The 15,190-nt window shown below is 35.7% G+C and overlaps 1 protein-coding gene and 1 long non-coding RNA gene across 3 annotated transcripts; both read right to left on the reverse strand.

The window, feature by feature from the left end:
- Positions 1-850: 850 nt before the first annotated feature.
- Positions 851-8,461, reverse strand: LOC126381148 (uncharacterized). Of its 2 annotated transcripts, none has more exons than XR_007568693.1 (4): positions 8,310-8,461; positions 2,402-2,470; positions 1,770-1,895; positions 851-1,028 (listed from the first exon to the last, which is right to left on the reverse strand). It is a non-coding gene; the product is annotated as an uncharacterized LOC126381148 (long non-coding RNA). The 2 variants fall into 2 exon arrangements; XR_007568694.1 differs by lacking the exon at positions 8,310-8,461 and adding an exon at positions 7,240-7,503.
- Positions 2,500-6,230, reverse strand: LOC126381144 (uncharacterized). Its single transcript, XM_050030676.1, has 2 exons — positions 6,053-6,230; positions 2,500-3,291 (listed from the first exon to the last, which is right to left on the reverse strand). The coding sequence occupies exons 1-2, from the start codon at positions 6,068-6,070 to the stop codon at positions 2,686-2,688; spliced, it is 624 nt and encodes a 207-aa protein (XP_049886633.1). The 5' UTR covers positions 6,071-6,230; the 3' UTR covers positions 2,500-2,685.
- Positions 8,462-15,190: the final 6,729 nt, after the last annotated feature.

The following is a 15,190-nucleotide window of genomic DNA, read 5'->3' on the forward strand; positions in this document are numbered from 1 at the left end:
CCTCAAAGATTGCAAGATAGACAGATTTGAAGGAAAAATTTACATTCTCATACACTGTAGGTAGCTGCTTCTTTCTAACGTTGTTCTTTAACAACCTTTAACTACCTTTGTGGTCAAAGACACATTTTCAATAAAAAAAATCACGCTCATAATCGCTAACAGGGTAGACATAGCAACAGTCTGAAGACAAAACTTGCAGTCACTTTTGGTATTCATATTGTAATGAAGGAAAAAGTTATCCCCAAACACTGTTGGTGATTCATACTATAAGATGCTAAAATAAAATCTGTCTGTCTTGCAATCTTTGAGGGCTAATTACTTAGTTTTATGCCCCTATTAAGGGTACTTTTTTGGATGTGTCTAAAAGCCTATTAAATGGAGCAGTTTTTAAAAACACTTTCAGGGTTCATGAAAATCTCATGTGTTTATTATTCTTCGGCGAAGACTTACAACTGTAACAATTTTAGACGAATTCTCACTTTGACTTCCAACTTCCAATGACTTTTTATCTTTCATTCGATTGTTTTTATTTTTTCACCTAGCGATATACATACTTAGGCATAGTTATGAAGCAAAATAATTAGAAATTAGAAAGAAAAAAATAGAATTATTAAGAAAGGGATAGCGACAAAATGATCATTTCTGAAGTAAGATAGAAAATCAAGAAAAACCCTGTATATTGAAACAAATAAAATCAGTGTTAAATTAAGTGTTTATTCTAAAACATAAACATAAATTCTAATTTGTATTAAAAAAAAAATATTTATTTACTAGCTGTGCCGAAAGCCGTTTGACCCGCATGGGTTTTTAGTTTTCAGGGAGTTATTTCTATTTGTAATTAAAATCCAACTTTTAATTTTAAAACGTTTATTAATTAATACATGCATAATCACAAAATATATTAATACGGTATGGCACTTGCCTTTATTAGAAAAACCTTCATTTTCAGTTATTACAGTTAGTCATTAAGTGTTTTCTTGAACATTTTGCTCCTTTCCGATCACCCCCTCTTTGCTTTTCGGTAGAACCTGCAAATGACAAAATATAAAAAACTATTAAGTATGATAATAAATTACTAAAAAGAAAAACAACCATTAATACCTATTATAGTAAGCTTAGAGATGAGCCAATTTTCCAACGTATCCGAAAAGCGACAGTGTCAGTGATAAAAATGTATGTGATTGACATAAGGTCTGTCACTGTCGTTTTACGTACTTAATCGTTTGCAACTTGGCTAAAATCCCATAAAAGCCAGTTGGTTTGCATAGGAGATAACTCTAGAAAAAAACTACATTAAGCAAATCAAAAATATATCTGTGGTTGTTATGATAAGAGGAAAATGACAGAATAATTATACCATAAATACACAGGCACTGACTATTTCAGAGAAACTTTACCACGCGCCGCTTCCAGGTTAGTAGGTAAATACCTATATCAATCTAGAATACAAATACTGAAAGGATATTTCGGCATACAAAACATGGAACGTTTTCAGCTGCTTAGCTTCCCGGCCAAGTCGTAAATCAGAAATGGTACTAATATTATTTTTTTTGCCCAAAAGTAAGATGATCTGTGCGTCGGAGGGCACGTTAGGCAGTCGGTTGCGGCTTAATTAAGTATGCAGGTATGTCGTCGTTACATGAGGCATGTCATGGACCTATAGCGGCTCAGTAGTAACCCTGATACCAGGGTTGATGAGGTCAGTCAATTATTGTCTCAACCCACACGAGAGAAGAACTTTAGTAGGATACGGATAGGTACATACGAACCTTCAAGAGAATGTGTCTCATGTTGACTACGACGAGAAGATATCCCATAGTTTCTTGAAATATTTTTGCATTTCTGGTCATTCTTCCACTGGGTTGTACTGGATTGGGTTGCAGTATTAGTGGAATCTGTTAATTGTAACATAATGGTTTAAATACATTGTTTGTAGGTAGGTACATAATAGACGTTAAGCAATAAAAAGGACCCATTACCAAATCACCCTAAAAATTAAACACAAACCTAGATATTTTATCGTTATTTAGGTATTAAATAGAAGGTTAGTACCAATGCGTTAATAATAAAATGTATATCAAACTCAAGCGCACAAATAACAACAAAATCAAGGGTGTTTTTGCAAAAGTTAACTTATATACCTAGGAAGATAATTCACAACCAAGCCGAAATACTACAGATGATCACGTAACAGTTTTTTGTTCAAATATCTTTATTTTATTCATATACCAGGTGCTATGCCAGGTGATAGCGAATGTACAAAAACGGCACACCCCAATTTAAATAGGTAGTTAGTTTATAGATTAAAAGCACCGAATAGGCACATAGGCATGCTTAGTTTACTTTAATAATTAGTACAGAATAGTGCAATCATCATCACGCATTAACCAAACCAACTTACGTCAAGTAGGTCGTCAGGTAGGTAGGTAGGTAGGGTAGGTAGGTAGGTAGGATCTGCTTCTGTGTAAACCTTACTGTTTATTCCTAACCGGGGAGGGAGTCGAGAAGACACAATGAAACAACAGAGCTAGATCGAGGTCTCTATTCGACTGCCAAGTCAAGCGTGAGAGGTCGCAGCTTCCTCACAAATTACCAACTACCCTCTTATCCACTTAATATCTAACATCCCTCCACCACTATTTCCTAAACTAAATCGTACTACTATAATACAATGTTTTTTTTATTTTAAAAGAATTTCCGGTAATCAACTACTTTGCGATTGCGTTTTGGAACTGTCGTAGCTGCCTGTGGTTCTTCTCGGGGAGAAAGGACACCGCTTGTTGGTTCATCAGTCCTCGGTTCGTTTGGAACAGAAGGCAACTGCTCCGGTTGGCTAGTCTCACACTCCGCCCATTGGTCACTAACACTGTCCTCATTGCCACCTGTCTGGGCGCTGGCTGGTGTAACAGTGTGCTCCTCCTCGCCGCTGATGCTGAAGGAGGGGCTGGCCGCGGCCTGCTGCGGAGCCTGCGACGTGCCGGTTGACGGCAACCATACTATGGGCGGCATTGCTAACTCCTCGGTTTCTGTTCCCTCCTGCTCATCTGATCCCTCATCTTTTTCTTCTACATATTCCTTCTCCCCTTTATATTTCAATAGTTGGTTTGAATGTTTTTTAATTTCTTGGTTATTACCTAGCACACGTACTAGGTACACTGATGATCCAAGTTTCTTCAGAATTTGTCCCTTTGTCCATTGTTTTTTTTGTTTATTAATTATTTGAACTAACACTAATTCACCGGTTACAAAGCTCACTTTCCTTTTCCCGCTGTATTGTTTACACTGTAAGGACTGATTATCTTTTACTACTTGTTCGAGTGCCGTATCAGATGATGAGAATGGTGTAGGTGCTACTAAATCTAATCTATTCTTTAATTTATGTCCAAACAGAATTTCTGAAGGAGATCGGTCGGTGGTCGTATGTTTTGAATTTCGGTAACTAAATAGAAACTCTTGTAATTTCATATTAAAGTCCCTTTGACTGACACCTGACAAAAAAAATGATTTTATAGCTCGCTTAATAATTTTTACGTAGCTTTCGGCTTGTCCGTTGCTGGCCGGGTGATACGTCGGTGTGGTAATATGTCGTATTCCGTTTCGCTTGCAAAAATCATTGAACTCAGTAGACACAAAATATGTTCCATTATCCGTGCATATGGTATCAAATACTCCAAATCTAGCCATAACTTCACACAACTTTTCAATGACTGTTCGACTACTGTAACCACTTGATACGTCAAAGCACTCCACCCATTTAGAGTAGGCGTCTACTATCACCAAATACGTCCTATTGTTAATCGGGCCGGCTAAGTCAAGATGAACCCTACTCCAGCTGCGCGCGGGGTAGGGCCACGGTGTCAGCGGAGCGCGAGCGGGAGCGGGTCGCAACGCGGCACATACACTACATGACGATACATAGTTTTCCAAATCCTCATTTATTTTTGGCCACCAAAACCTATCCCGGGCCTCAGCTTTCATTTTGTTTACTCCCAAATGACCCTTATGTAACTCGTTGATTATCCTTTCGCGATAATTTTGTGGAATAATTATTTTGTGTCCTCGCATAATAATATCATTTTCGACTGCTAACTCGTAGCGGCATTCGTGGTATGGTCTAATTAAATCATTTGTAATTTTACTCGGCCAACCCATTAAAACATATCGCTTAACGCTTGATAACACACCGTCCTCGCGAATCCCCTCCGCCAGCTCGGACACCGTTACGAAGCGCTCACCCTCACATACAAAGTTCACGAATGTAGTCTCATCGAACGTATCACAATTATTGTTGTCTAAAACCTGTTTCTCGTCCGCCGACCGGCTTAGAAAATCAGCTGAGTTGTGAATGCTACTCACATATTCAATTACGTAATTATATGCGGATAAGAAAATCGAATATCGTTGTAACCTATTTGCCGTTATTTCGGGCACGCCCTTATTTGGATTGAATATAGTTAAAAGGGGTTTATGGTCTGTCTTTAGTACAAATAAATGGCTCAGCCCGCCCAAATAGGTACTGATGGTACTTTCTTACCCCAAAAATAATAGCCGTCGCCTCCTTTTGTATTTGGCTATACTTTTTCTCCGCGACTGACAAAGATCTAGACGCATATGATACTGGTTTTTCTACCCCCCCTTCCACTTGCGAAAGGATGGCTCCCAACCCAGTCGGCGATGCATCAACGGTTAAAATTATCTTAGCGTCGGGGTTAAAATGAGCTAAATTTTTTTCCGACGCTAAATCTCGTTTTATTGTAGCAACGGCTTCATCATGTTCTTTTTTCCAACTCCATTTAACATTTTTCTGTAATAACTCATGCAAAGGACTTAATATTGATGATGCATTGCGGACAAAATTCCGGTAATAATTTACCAGTCCCAAAAATGACTTCAATTCTGATACGTTCGTTGGCACTTTTGCTTCTAGTATAGCCTTTACTTTCTCCGGTGATTTATGTATTCCGTGTCTGTCAATAACAAATCCTAAGTATGAGACAGAGTGTTGAAAAAAGGAACACTTTTCTTTTTGTAGTACTAACCCGGCCTGCTCTAGTCGTTGAAATACCGCGTTAAGCCTTTCTAAGTGTTCTGTTTCATTTTTACCAGTTATTAAAATATCATCTAAATATAACAAAACTCCCTCTAAGCCTGCTAGTATGGTTTCCATGGCCCTCTGAAAAATTGCCGGTGCACTGGACAACCCAAACACCAATCTCGTGTACTTAAACAAGCCTTTGTGAGTATTTATACACGTAAGCACCTGTGATGACTCATTTAGTTGAAACTGATTATACGCACGGGATAAATCTAATTTCGAAAACTGTTGGCCTCCTCTTAATTTCGAAAATAATTCATCTATTCTGGGAAGCGGATATTTTTCAATTAGAAGCTGCTTGTTAAGTGACACAGAATAGTCAGCGCACAACCGGATTGACTTGTCTTGTTTAAGTACGGGCACAATAGGGCTCGCATACTCTGAATATTCCACTGGTACCAAAATACCTAAATCTACTAGTCGTTTAATTTCCCGTTCGACTCCTTCTCGTAAAGCGAACGGCAGTGTACGCGCCCTACAAAAAATAGGTTTCGAGTCGGGTTTTAATTTTAAATCTATCAAAACATTTTTACAGCATCCTAATTGGTTTGAAAATAAATTCGGGTACTTGATAGTTATGTCCTTTACTGCCTCTTTATTTGCCCAATGTATTTGACCAACTTGCAGATTAAATTTTGAAAGAAAATCCCTACCAAGTAATAGTGGTCCATTACCCCGAACTACATAAACCACAATATTTTCCACCTGTTTTTTTATACGAAAAAGGTAAAGTTAGAGTACCTAGGGCATCTATGTTACCACCGTTATAGCTTCGTAATAAAAATTTACTCGGTTGTAAGTGGTAATTAGAAAATATTTTTTTGTATACTACCTCCGGAATTATAGTAACCGCTGAACCCGTATCAATTTCAAAATTTAATATGTTTTTATCAACCTCGACCGACTCCTTCATAGGCTCGCCCTTTATGGTACGGATATTACAAATGAATCCCTTACCATCGTCATCTTCATCATCCGCACTGCACTCGACTAAATGTTGCCGAACAATACGTTTAGAACACATTCTTTTTAAATGCCCTTTCTCGCCGCATCTATTGCACGTGTACGCCGCAAACCGACACTGCTCCCTGCGGTGGCCCATGCGACCGCACCCGCCGCAGCGCGCCGCGCCGCCACCGCTACCGCTCGAGTCTGCCGCCGCCGCGCGGCTGCGCTGTTGTGGGACCTGCTGACCCCTTGTTGACACTTTCAACACTTGCAGTGGTTCTGCCGGTGCGCACGGAGCCCCTATAACTGCTTGCCGTGCCCCCGTACGTGCACTGCGCATACTTTCTGCCGAACTTAACGCCTTGCTCAAGGTTAATTCCGACATCTCCTTGGTGAACAGGTGATCCCTCTCCGGCCCGACTACCATGCCGAGCACGAACCGGTCGCGCAGTTGATCATCTAGTTCAGTAGCTCCGAAACCGCAATGTACAGCGAGCCCGCGTACACGCGCTGCCCACTCCGCCATGGTCTCGTCTGCTCGCTGTGTCGAACTATGGAACTTGAACCGCTCCGCGAAACCGCACTTTTTTGGTTGAAAATGTCCGTCGAGTAATTTTACCACCTTCTGATAGTTTAACGTTCCCACTTGAGCTGGTAATGCTAGGTCTCTCACCAACTTGTACGTCGACTCAGTTAAACTACTCAGTAAAATAGCGCGACGTTTACACCCGGCTTTGTCTTCCTCCTCCCCGAGGTCATTTGCTAAAAACCATTGTTCGAGTCTTTCTTTATACACCGACCACTCTTGAATCTCGTGATTGAATGTGGATACCGATCCTACTGACACTTTTGCCATGATGCACGCATACACACAGTTTCACACGCGAAATAATTTCAATTATCCGATCCTCGTTGCCAGTGTTTATTCCTAACCGGGGAGGGAGTCGAGAAGACACAATGAAACAACAGAGCTAGATCGAGGTCTCTATTCGACTGCCAAGTCAAGCGTGAGAGGTCGCAGCCTCCTCACAAATTACCAACTACCCTCTTATCCGCTTAATATCTAACACTTACAAAACAAAATATTTATTTATAATATTTAAAATATTAATAGTCTAATAAATAGTAATATACTAAGTAGGTAAGGTAATAGGTACCTAAAATCTAGCTAGTCTATTTATAAGTAAATAACTCACCATCTTCGATTTTGTCCAAGTTGAGCATACGTATAATCCTTGGGTTTTTTACTTCCACACAAAGATATGCACGCTTCGAGTAGCCACTATGAACAAATTAAATAGAGAGATAATTATTACATCTATCCAACATTCGTCAATCATGACTTTTTATTCTAACAAAAATCGACCTTATTATTACTACAATGCGATCGTTATTTGTAGGGCCGTATGCTGACTGACGGAATACCGTGGTAAAACTACGATCACAAATAGACAATCAGCTTTCACTCTACAAATAACGATCACAGTGCAATAATAATAAGGTCGTTTTTTATAAACTTCGTCGGCAATAATTTTGTCTATAGGTGATCTTGGTTTTACCGTGTTAAAACCACAATCAGCATACGACCCTACAAATAACGATCACAGTACAGTAATAATAGGGTCGATTTTTGGTTGAATAAAAAGTCGAGATTGACGAAAAATTGGTGGATAGATGTAATACCTCTCTAATATCTTTCTAATACCTCTCTTTGAGTGTGCAGCCCGCCGCCGCTGGCACGGCGTAAGTACAGTAACTAAATAAAACATAGGGATTTACGCTAGTGATAAGTAAGTATATTTTTACTTAGGACATTAATAAGTAGTCTATATTTGCAGGTAATTAGAATAACACGACAAATGATTCAAATTATTGTCTTTAAAAGAGTTGTATTCATATTTACGAAGAGTATAGTGTAAAATATATCATCGAAAAATGAAGATAAATGAAATAACGTAATAGTAATATCAAACCTTGCTTGGAAAAAACTACGTGATTATATTTACACCAAACCGTTACACTAAAAGATTCGCAGAATAGGCAAGTAGCTGGAGTTACAACAAATAGTAACGCTAAAACATTCGTGGAATAACGAAGTAACTAGACGTACAACCACTGTCGTGTCGTATCATGTCGTGAAACATGTCAGTACGTTTACTTACGACTCGACCATCCTAAAAAACTTTCGTGTAAAATCGAAGTAAGTGTTATTATGACTTTACTATATGGGAAAATACCAAAAAAAAAATCACGTATTTATACTTACTTTCTTATTATGGGGGAAAAATATTTTTATCAATGTTGCACAATTTCATTGTTTTTGTAATAATTTCTTCATTTTTACTGATATCTTAATGAAAATTTGTGAGAAGGTGTATTCGTGTACGCTGAATTGAATGGTGCAATAAAAAAAAAATGTCGCTAGTCCACTTACTGCGTTTTTCCACGGGGGGTGCGATATATACTTAGGTCAACAGCTCCCGTAGAATTCATTTTACTTAAGATTTTAGTACATGACAGACGGCTCCGGAGATACACACGAGTGATGAAATTTATGAAACAAAAACAATCCTTGAACCTAAATAACGTTTGTCCTGTTACGAATGGTATAAAAAAAAATAAAACAAAGAAGAGGCGAATTAATTTGGTAGCAGATGTACCCATTGTACGCACAACTTTTGCTAGACATCAGTACAACTGGCTATCGGCTTTTATATACAATGGAATAAACTCGTCCATACCTATATACTCAATGATACACCGGGAATGTAAAATACTAACTACTAAACTACTAAAATCGAAAAACTATGATGAAACTGAAAAGATTTTACAATGCCAAGCATAAAATGTTTCAGTCATACATTGGTTACACTAGTTTCTGTTTTGGAGTAGTGTGGGTGTGTGTGTGTGTGTATGTGTGCGCTTGTACTTATGTATATATATGTATGGGTGCGGGTGTGTATATGTACATGCATGCATATATATATATATATACATCATCATCATCAGCCGTACGACGCCCACTGTTGGGCATAGGCCTCCCCCAAGGATCTCCACTACGATCGGTCCTGCGCTGCCCGCATCCAGCGGCTACCCGCGACCTTCACCAGATCGTCGGTCAATAATTAGTATTATTTGTTAATGAATTCTATTTAATTTTATTGTAAATATACATAAGCGCGCACACGTATGCATGCACTGCACACATTGCCTACATGCACACACACACACACACACACATCCATCTGCACTCCTAAGTACAGAAATAAAAATATAAAACAATGATAAAAATATACATTAAGGAAAGACATAGATATAATACATACATATTTGGTATAATAAGTCACTAATTAAGTAAGTTAAGATAAGGAAGAGCCAAGCCTCCTAACACAGACTTTCCCAGTTTAAAGGGGGGCTTGGGTCAACTAGCATTTAAAAGAAAATATTGTCTAAAACGAATAAAGATTTTATTTATTTATTATTTTATTATTATTTATTTATAAAATAAAAAAAAAAAAAAAAAAATGGTTCTAAAGTACACCGTCACGGTAAACTATTACCAAATTCAATTCGATGCATAGTTTGTGGTTCGTCAAACTGTGGAAAGACAAATTTAGTAATAGGACTTTTATTACATGAAGACGGTTTACGTTTTGATAACTTATATCATCATCATCATCAATTTAAGAGCCACGCTCTTGTCGGTGTAGCATTTTCCAAATACTCTCCATGCTACTTTTACCTTTACCTTTTTTTTTTTTTTTTGATAACTTATATATTTATTCAAAATCTCTTTACCAACCAAAATATATCTTCTTAGAAAAGGTATTAAAATTGGTACCAAACGTAACATTTGAAAACTATACTGAAAGTGAAGAAATTTAGAGTCCTCATCACGCCAAGCCTAATTCCATAATAATTTTTGACGACGTAGCCTGTGAAAATCAAAACAATATTCGAGATTTCTTTTCTATGGGAAGACACAAAAATATTGATTGCTTTTACTTAAATCAAACATATACCAAAGTCCCAAAGCAACTTATTAGAGACAATGCAAATCTGATTGTGCTATTTAAACAAGATGATATAAATTTAAGACACATATATGACGAACATGTTGGGTCTGATATGTCCTGGATACAATTTCGTAAAATGTGTTCTAAAGTATGGAAAAAACAATACAGTTATGTTGTGATTAATAAAGATTGTGAAAAAAATAATGGGTGTTATAGGATGAAATTTGATACATTTATTGTTCTCGATTGAACTGGTATATTAAATACATCATTGGATCTTAGCTTTCATTTGTAAACTGAACAGCACCAAAGTCGATCCCAAAATGGAAAAAGAACTTAAACAACGAATCATAAAATCTGCCTCTGCAGTGAAGAAAAAAGTCAAGATGATGAGGAATATAAAAAATAATAATGAACAAATTTTAGAAACTATTTTCGAACCAATATCCAAACCATTAAAGAAAATCGCAGCTAAGCCTGTGAGCCCTCAAGATCATGAGAAAGATTTTGAAAATAATTTTAAAATGGAAAAAGACGAATCAATTGAAAGCGATAGTTATGATTCTTTGAGTGAAAATGATTCAAATGATGTAACCCCCAAGTCTACACTTGCAAGTACTCCAGTCAACGACTTAAACGATCATTATTATTCTACTAATGAATCAAACAAAACATTCGAGTTGGACTCAAGTCCGCTTAAAAATGCATCATCGTGGTCGTTATCATCTGATGTTATACGAGATGTTCCTTTTGGATTAAGATATGATCGTGGAAAGCTTATGATGGGTAACACACGAGTATCAGATGAAGAAGATGGTTTACATATTGGTAATCTTAATTTCGAAAAAACACAAGGTCTTATGGAATTGTTAACAAAAAAGACACCTAATCTGTCATTAGTTACAGAACGGGATAAACAATCGTATAAGGCTGCGTTGCTTGAAACCAACGCACATCGCAGAGACTATGACCCAAAGAAACAGATAAAGAGCAATAAGGGTTTGAAATATTTACGTATTATAAAACCGCTGTTCAGACATTCAAAGGAAAGAGATTTTTCAAGTACCGAAAATCTTGCACAAGGATGAGGTCTTCCCATGTTTAAGATAGTGAATCAAAATACAGATTTCGTTTATTGGGATAATCCTAACGAACTGGTAGAAAGATTAAAATTGCTTATTGCATCCCGTGACGCTGGCAACACCGGGTTGGATAATGAAATTATTTCAATTATAGAAGAATTGCGTGAAGCTAATATTATTAAATAAAATAAGATATAATGACAAAATTTGTACAGTTGACTTCTATTTGTGCATTTGTTAACACAAAAATGAACATTGATAAATTTGGTCACCACGTACATAAACGTTTGCGTGTATCAGATTATTTTGATGCATTAAACCATACTTTAGTAAAATCAGATACAGGAGACTTTGATTTAAAGTTCACCCGCTTACGAGGACTACCCTCTCCATCATTAAATGATGAAGCAGTTAATAAACAATACCTTGATACGAAATTAAAACAAATATATTCTACAAAAGAATTTGAAGAGAAAGTTAAAAGTGAAGTAGATTCTTATTTAAAACATTTAAAAGAAAAATTATATGCAGCTTTGTCAGCTAGCTATTATACTAAGCCAGAAATCGATACGATAGTTGCAACTAAACTTGATATATCAAACAAAAACAAAAAAGCAGTATGAGTAAACAGAGCATCGTGGAAGAACTACATAAACCTGCGAGGCGGAATTTTCCTCGTCGACCAACAGTTATTAAAGGAATCGATGATTTATGGCAAGCAGATCTTATTGACATGCAAAAATATTCACATTACAATAGTGGTTTTAAGTATATACTGGTCGTAATTGATACTTTTTCTAAGTTTGCTTGGACTATACCAGTAAAATCAAAAGCAAAAAATGAGATTGTGCAAGCTATTTTTAATATTTTAAAGAATTCCTCACGCAGCCCTTCTTTTTTACAAACAGATCAAGGAAAAGAGTTTTATAACGCTTCTTTCCAAAATATGATGAAGCAATATGGTATTAAACATTTTATTCAACATTTTCTACAAAAAAGGCCTCAATAGTGGAGCGATTAATCAGAACATTAAAAAGTAAAATGTATAAATATTTTAGCTTAGAAGGTAAATATGAATGGGTGCGGAAAAATTTAGGTTTAGCTGTTACATCATATAACAATAGTGTGCATCGCACTACAAAATTTAAACCAATAGATGTAAATAAAGAAAATGAACACATTATAAAAGAAAACATACTCAGCTCACAAGTTAAAAGAAAAAAATCCAAAGCAAAATACCTAATAGGAGACCAAGTTCGTATTAGCAAGTACAAAAGTGAGTTTAATAAAGGGTACACCCCGAACTGGTCTACAGAAATTTTTAAAATTGTAAAAGTTAACGATACTAATCCTATAACCTATCATTTACAAGACAAAAGTAAAGAAAATATTCTAGGTTCATTTTACGAATATGAATTACAAAAAACAAAGTTTCCAGATGTGTATCTGATTGAAAAGGTCATTAAAAGAAAAGGTAATGAACTTTTTGTAAAATGGTTGGGATTAAATAAAAATGAAAATAGCTGGATTAGCATTAATGACTTAAAATAGGAAGTATAAAACAAAGATAACCGTTAATTTGTTTCATTAAATTTCTATCAATGAAAGGAAGTGGTCTTCTAAATAACATAATCAATAATTTGCCAGTCGAGTTACATTTACCTGGTTATCAATTCTGCGGTCCAGGAACAAAACTCAAGAAAAGATTATTGATAGGCGATAGAGGAATAAATAAATTGGATGAAGCTTGTATGCACCACGACATAGCTTACACTAACAAAAATTTAGATACTAGACATAAAGCAGATTTTGATTTAATGAACATTGCGAGTCGAAGATTGAGATCGAAAGATGCAGGAAAGGGCGAGAAAATGGCTTCTTGGTTAGTAAAAAATGCTATGAAGGCTAAATTAAAAGCCGGTGCTGGCGTTAGAGCATTTAAACATGGTGTTAGTAAAATACGTTCACACTTAAAGAAACTAAAATGTAAAGACAACAAAACTGCAATCAAAATTGCTTACTTAGCAGCAAAAAAGATATTCAACAAGAAAAAAGGAATACGTTTACCGCGTTTAATTCCCATTCCAAAAAAGACTGGTGGAATATTGCCACTGATACCTATATTTGCCGGATTATCAGCACTTGGGACTCTAGCTGGTGGTGCGGCTGGTATTGCTAAAGCAGTAAACGATTACAAATCAGCACAACAAAATCTTAAAGAATCTGAACGACACAATAAAATGATGGAATCTATTGCTATTGGAAAAGGGCTTTATGTAAAACCCTACAAGAACGGGAGCGGATTATATCTAAACAATCCAAAAAACTAAAAAAGCGGCTACCCAGACGAGCTCTAACCAATATAGACATATTAGAAAATACTCAAAACTTGCCTTACTTTCGTGGTGTTTTTATGAGAGATAATCTGCCGAGAAAGCCGAGAAAAATTGAATGCGCAGTTTTGAACCTAGATAGTTTTAAAAATTCTGGAACTCATTGGGTAGCTTACGCTAAAGTAAATGATTACTGTGAATATTTTGATAGTTTCGGTAATCTGAAACCTCCTTTAGAGCTAATTCAGTATTTGAAAAACATTTTGATTAATTATAATTACTGTCAATTTCAGACATTTGGTACCGCAAATTGTGGTCATTTATGTATTAAATTTTTAAGACAGTTTTGGAAAGAATATAAAATAAAATGATGCATAACACGTGATAGTATTCATTTCAACAATGGCTTTTACTCTGTCTATAACTGGATACGAGTCTACGTTGACTACATTTTATTCACCGGCTTTGGATTTAAAAGGAGAATATGAGTGTGCACTGTTATACTTTTCTACATTTAATTCAATACCTAACATCGATTCAGAAAATAATAATTTTTTTTACGGAGAAAATGAAATTCTTGAACTACCAGAGGGTTCGTATGAACTCCAAGATATATTTGATTATTTAAAAAATAACGTAAATGATTGTGTACTAAGATTATCATCTAATAATAACGCACTGAAAACTAAACTATATAGTTCAAAAGATATTCACTTTGAAAAAGAAAATTCGTTTAGTGATCTACTTGGTTTTAGTAAAAAAAGATTAAAAGCGGAAATCTTACACGAGTCACACTTTCCTGTTAATATTATAGCTACAACCATTGTACGAATAGAGTGTGATATTGTTAGTGGTTCCTTCGTAAACGGAGTACCCAGTCATATAATTTATGAATTTGTGCCTAATGTACCACCAGGCTATCGGATTATAGAAATACCTAAAAATTTAATTCATTTTCCTGTTAATCAAAATTCCGTTAGCCAAATAAATATAAGACTGCTCGACGCAAAAAACAATTTAGTTAATTTACGCGGTGAGGAAATACAGTTGTATTTACATCTCAGGAAAAAAATGTTAGTTTACAATAAAACCACGACAACAATTCAAAACACTGTTAGTTTACAAAGCGCTTCACGAAAAATAACACATACAAAACCACTGAAAAAAATATCTAAAGAAAATAAACAGTTTCTTAAATTAATTGGTTTACTAAAATGAATATTTTAAATGTGGTAGAGTCACCAGTGTCTGATAACAGCATCGAAAGTTTCGAATTTCATTCCTACAAACCATAATTATGTAACAAGTTTCAACAAGAACGATGAAATCCGTATCCCTATTAATCAACAAGATTTGTATGTGTTGCCTTCTGCGAGTACTCTATTCATAGAGGGTAAAGTAAATGTATACAAAAATGATAATAAAGCACCAGTTACGGACATACATTTTATCAATAATGCTATCTTATTTTTGTTCCAAGATATTCGTTACGAATTAAATGGTGTAGAAATTGATAAAATTAAAAATGCAGGTATAACAACAACTATACAATCATATTTGTCTATGAATGAAAATGAATCTAAAACAGCAAGAATATGGGGTTGGTCGATTAATGGTTCCATGAATTCCAACAGTGGAATATTTTCAGTGTCTATACCTTTAAATAAAATACTAGGTTTTGCAGAGGATTATAAAAAAATCATAATAAACTGTAAA

The sequence above is a fragment of the Pectinophora gossypiella genome, unplaced genomic scaffold (genome assembly GCF_024362695.1).
Source record: "Pectinophora gossypiella unplaced genomic scaffold, ilPecGoss1.1 Pgos_37, whole genome shotgun sequence".
NCBI lineage: Eukaryota > Metazoa > Arthropoda > Insecta > Lepidoptera > Gelechiidae > Pectinophora > Pectinophora gossypiella.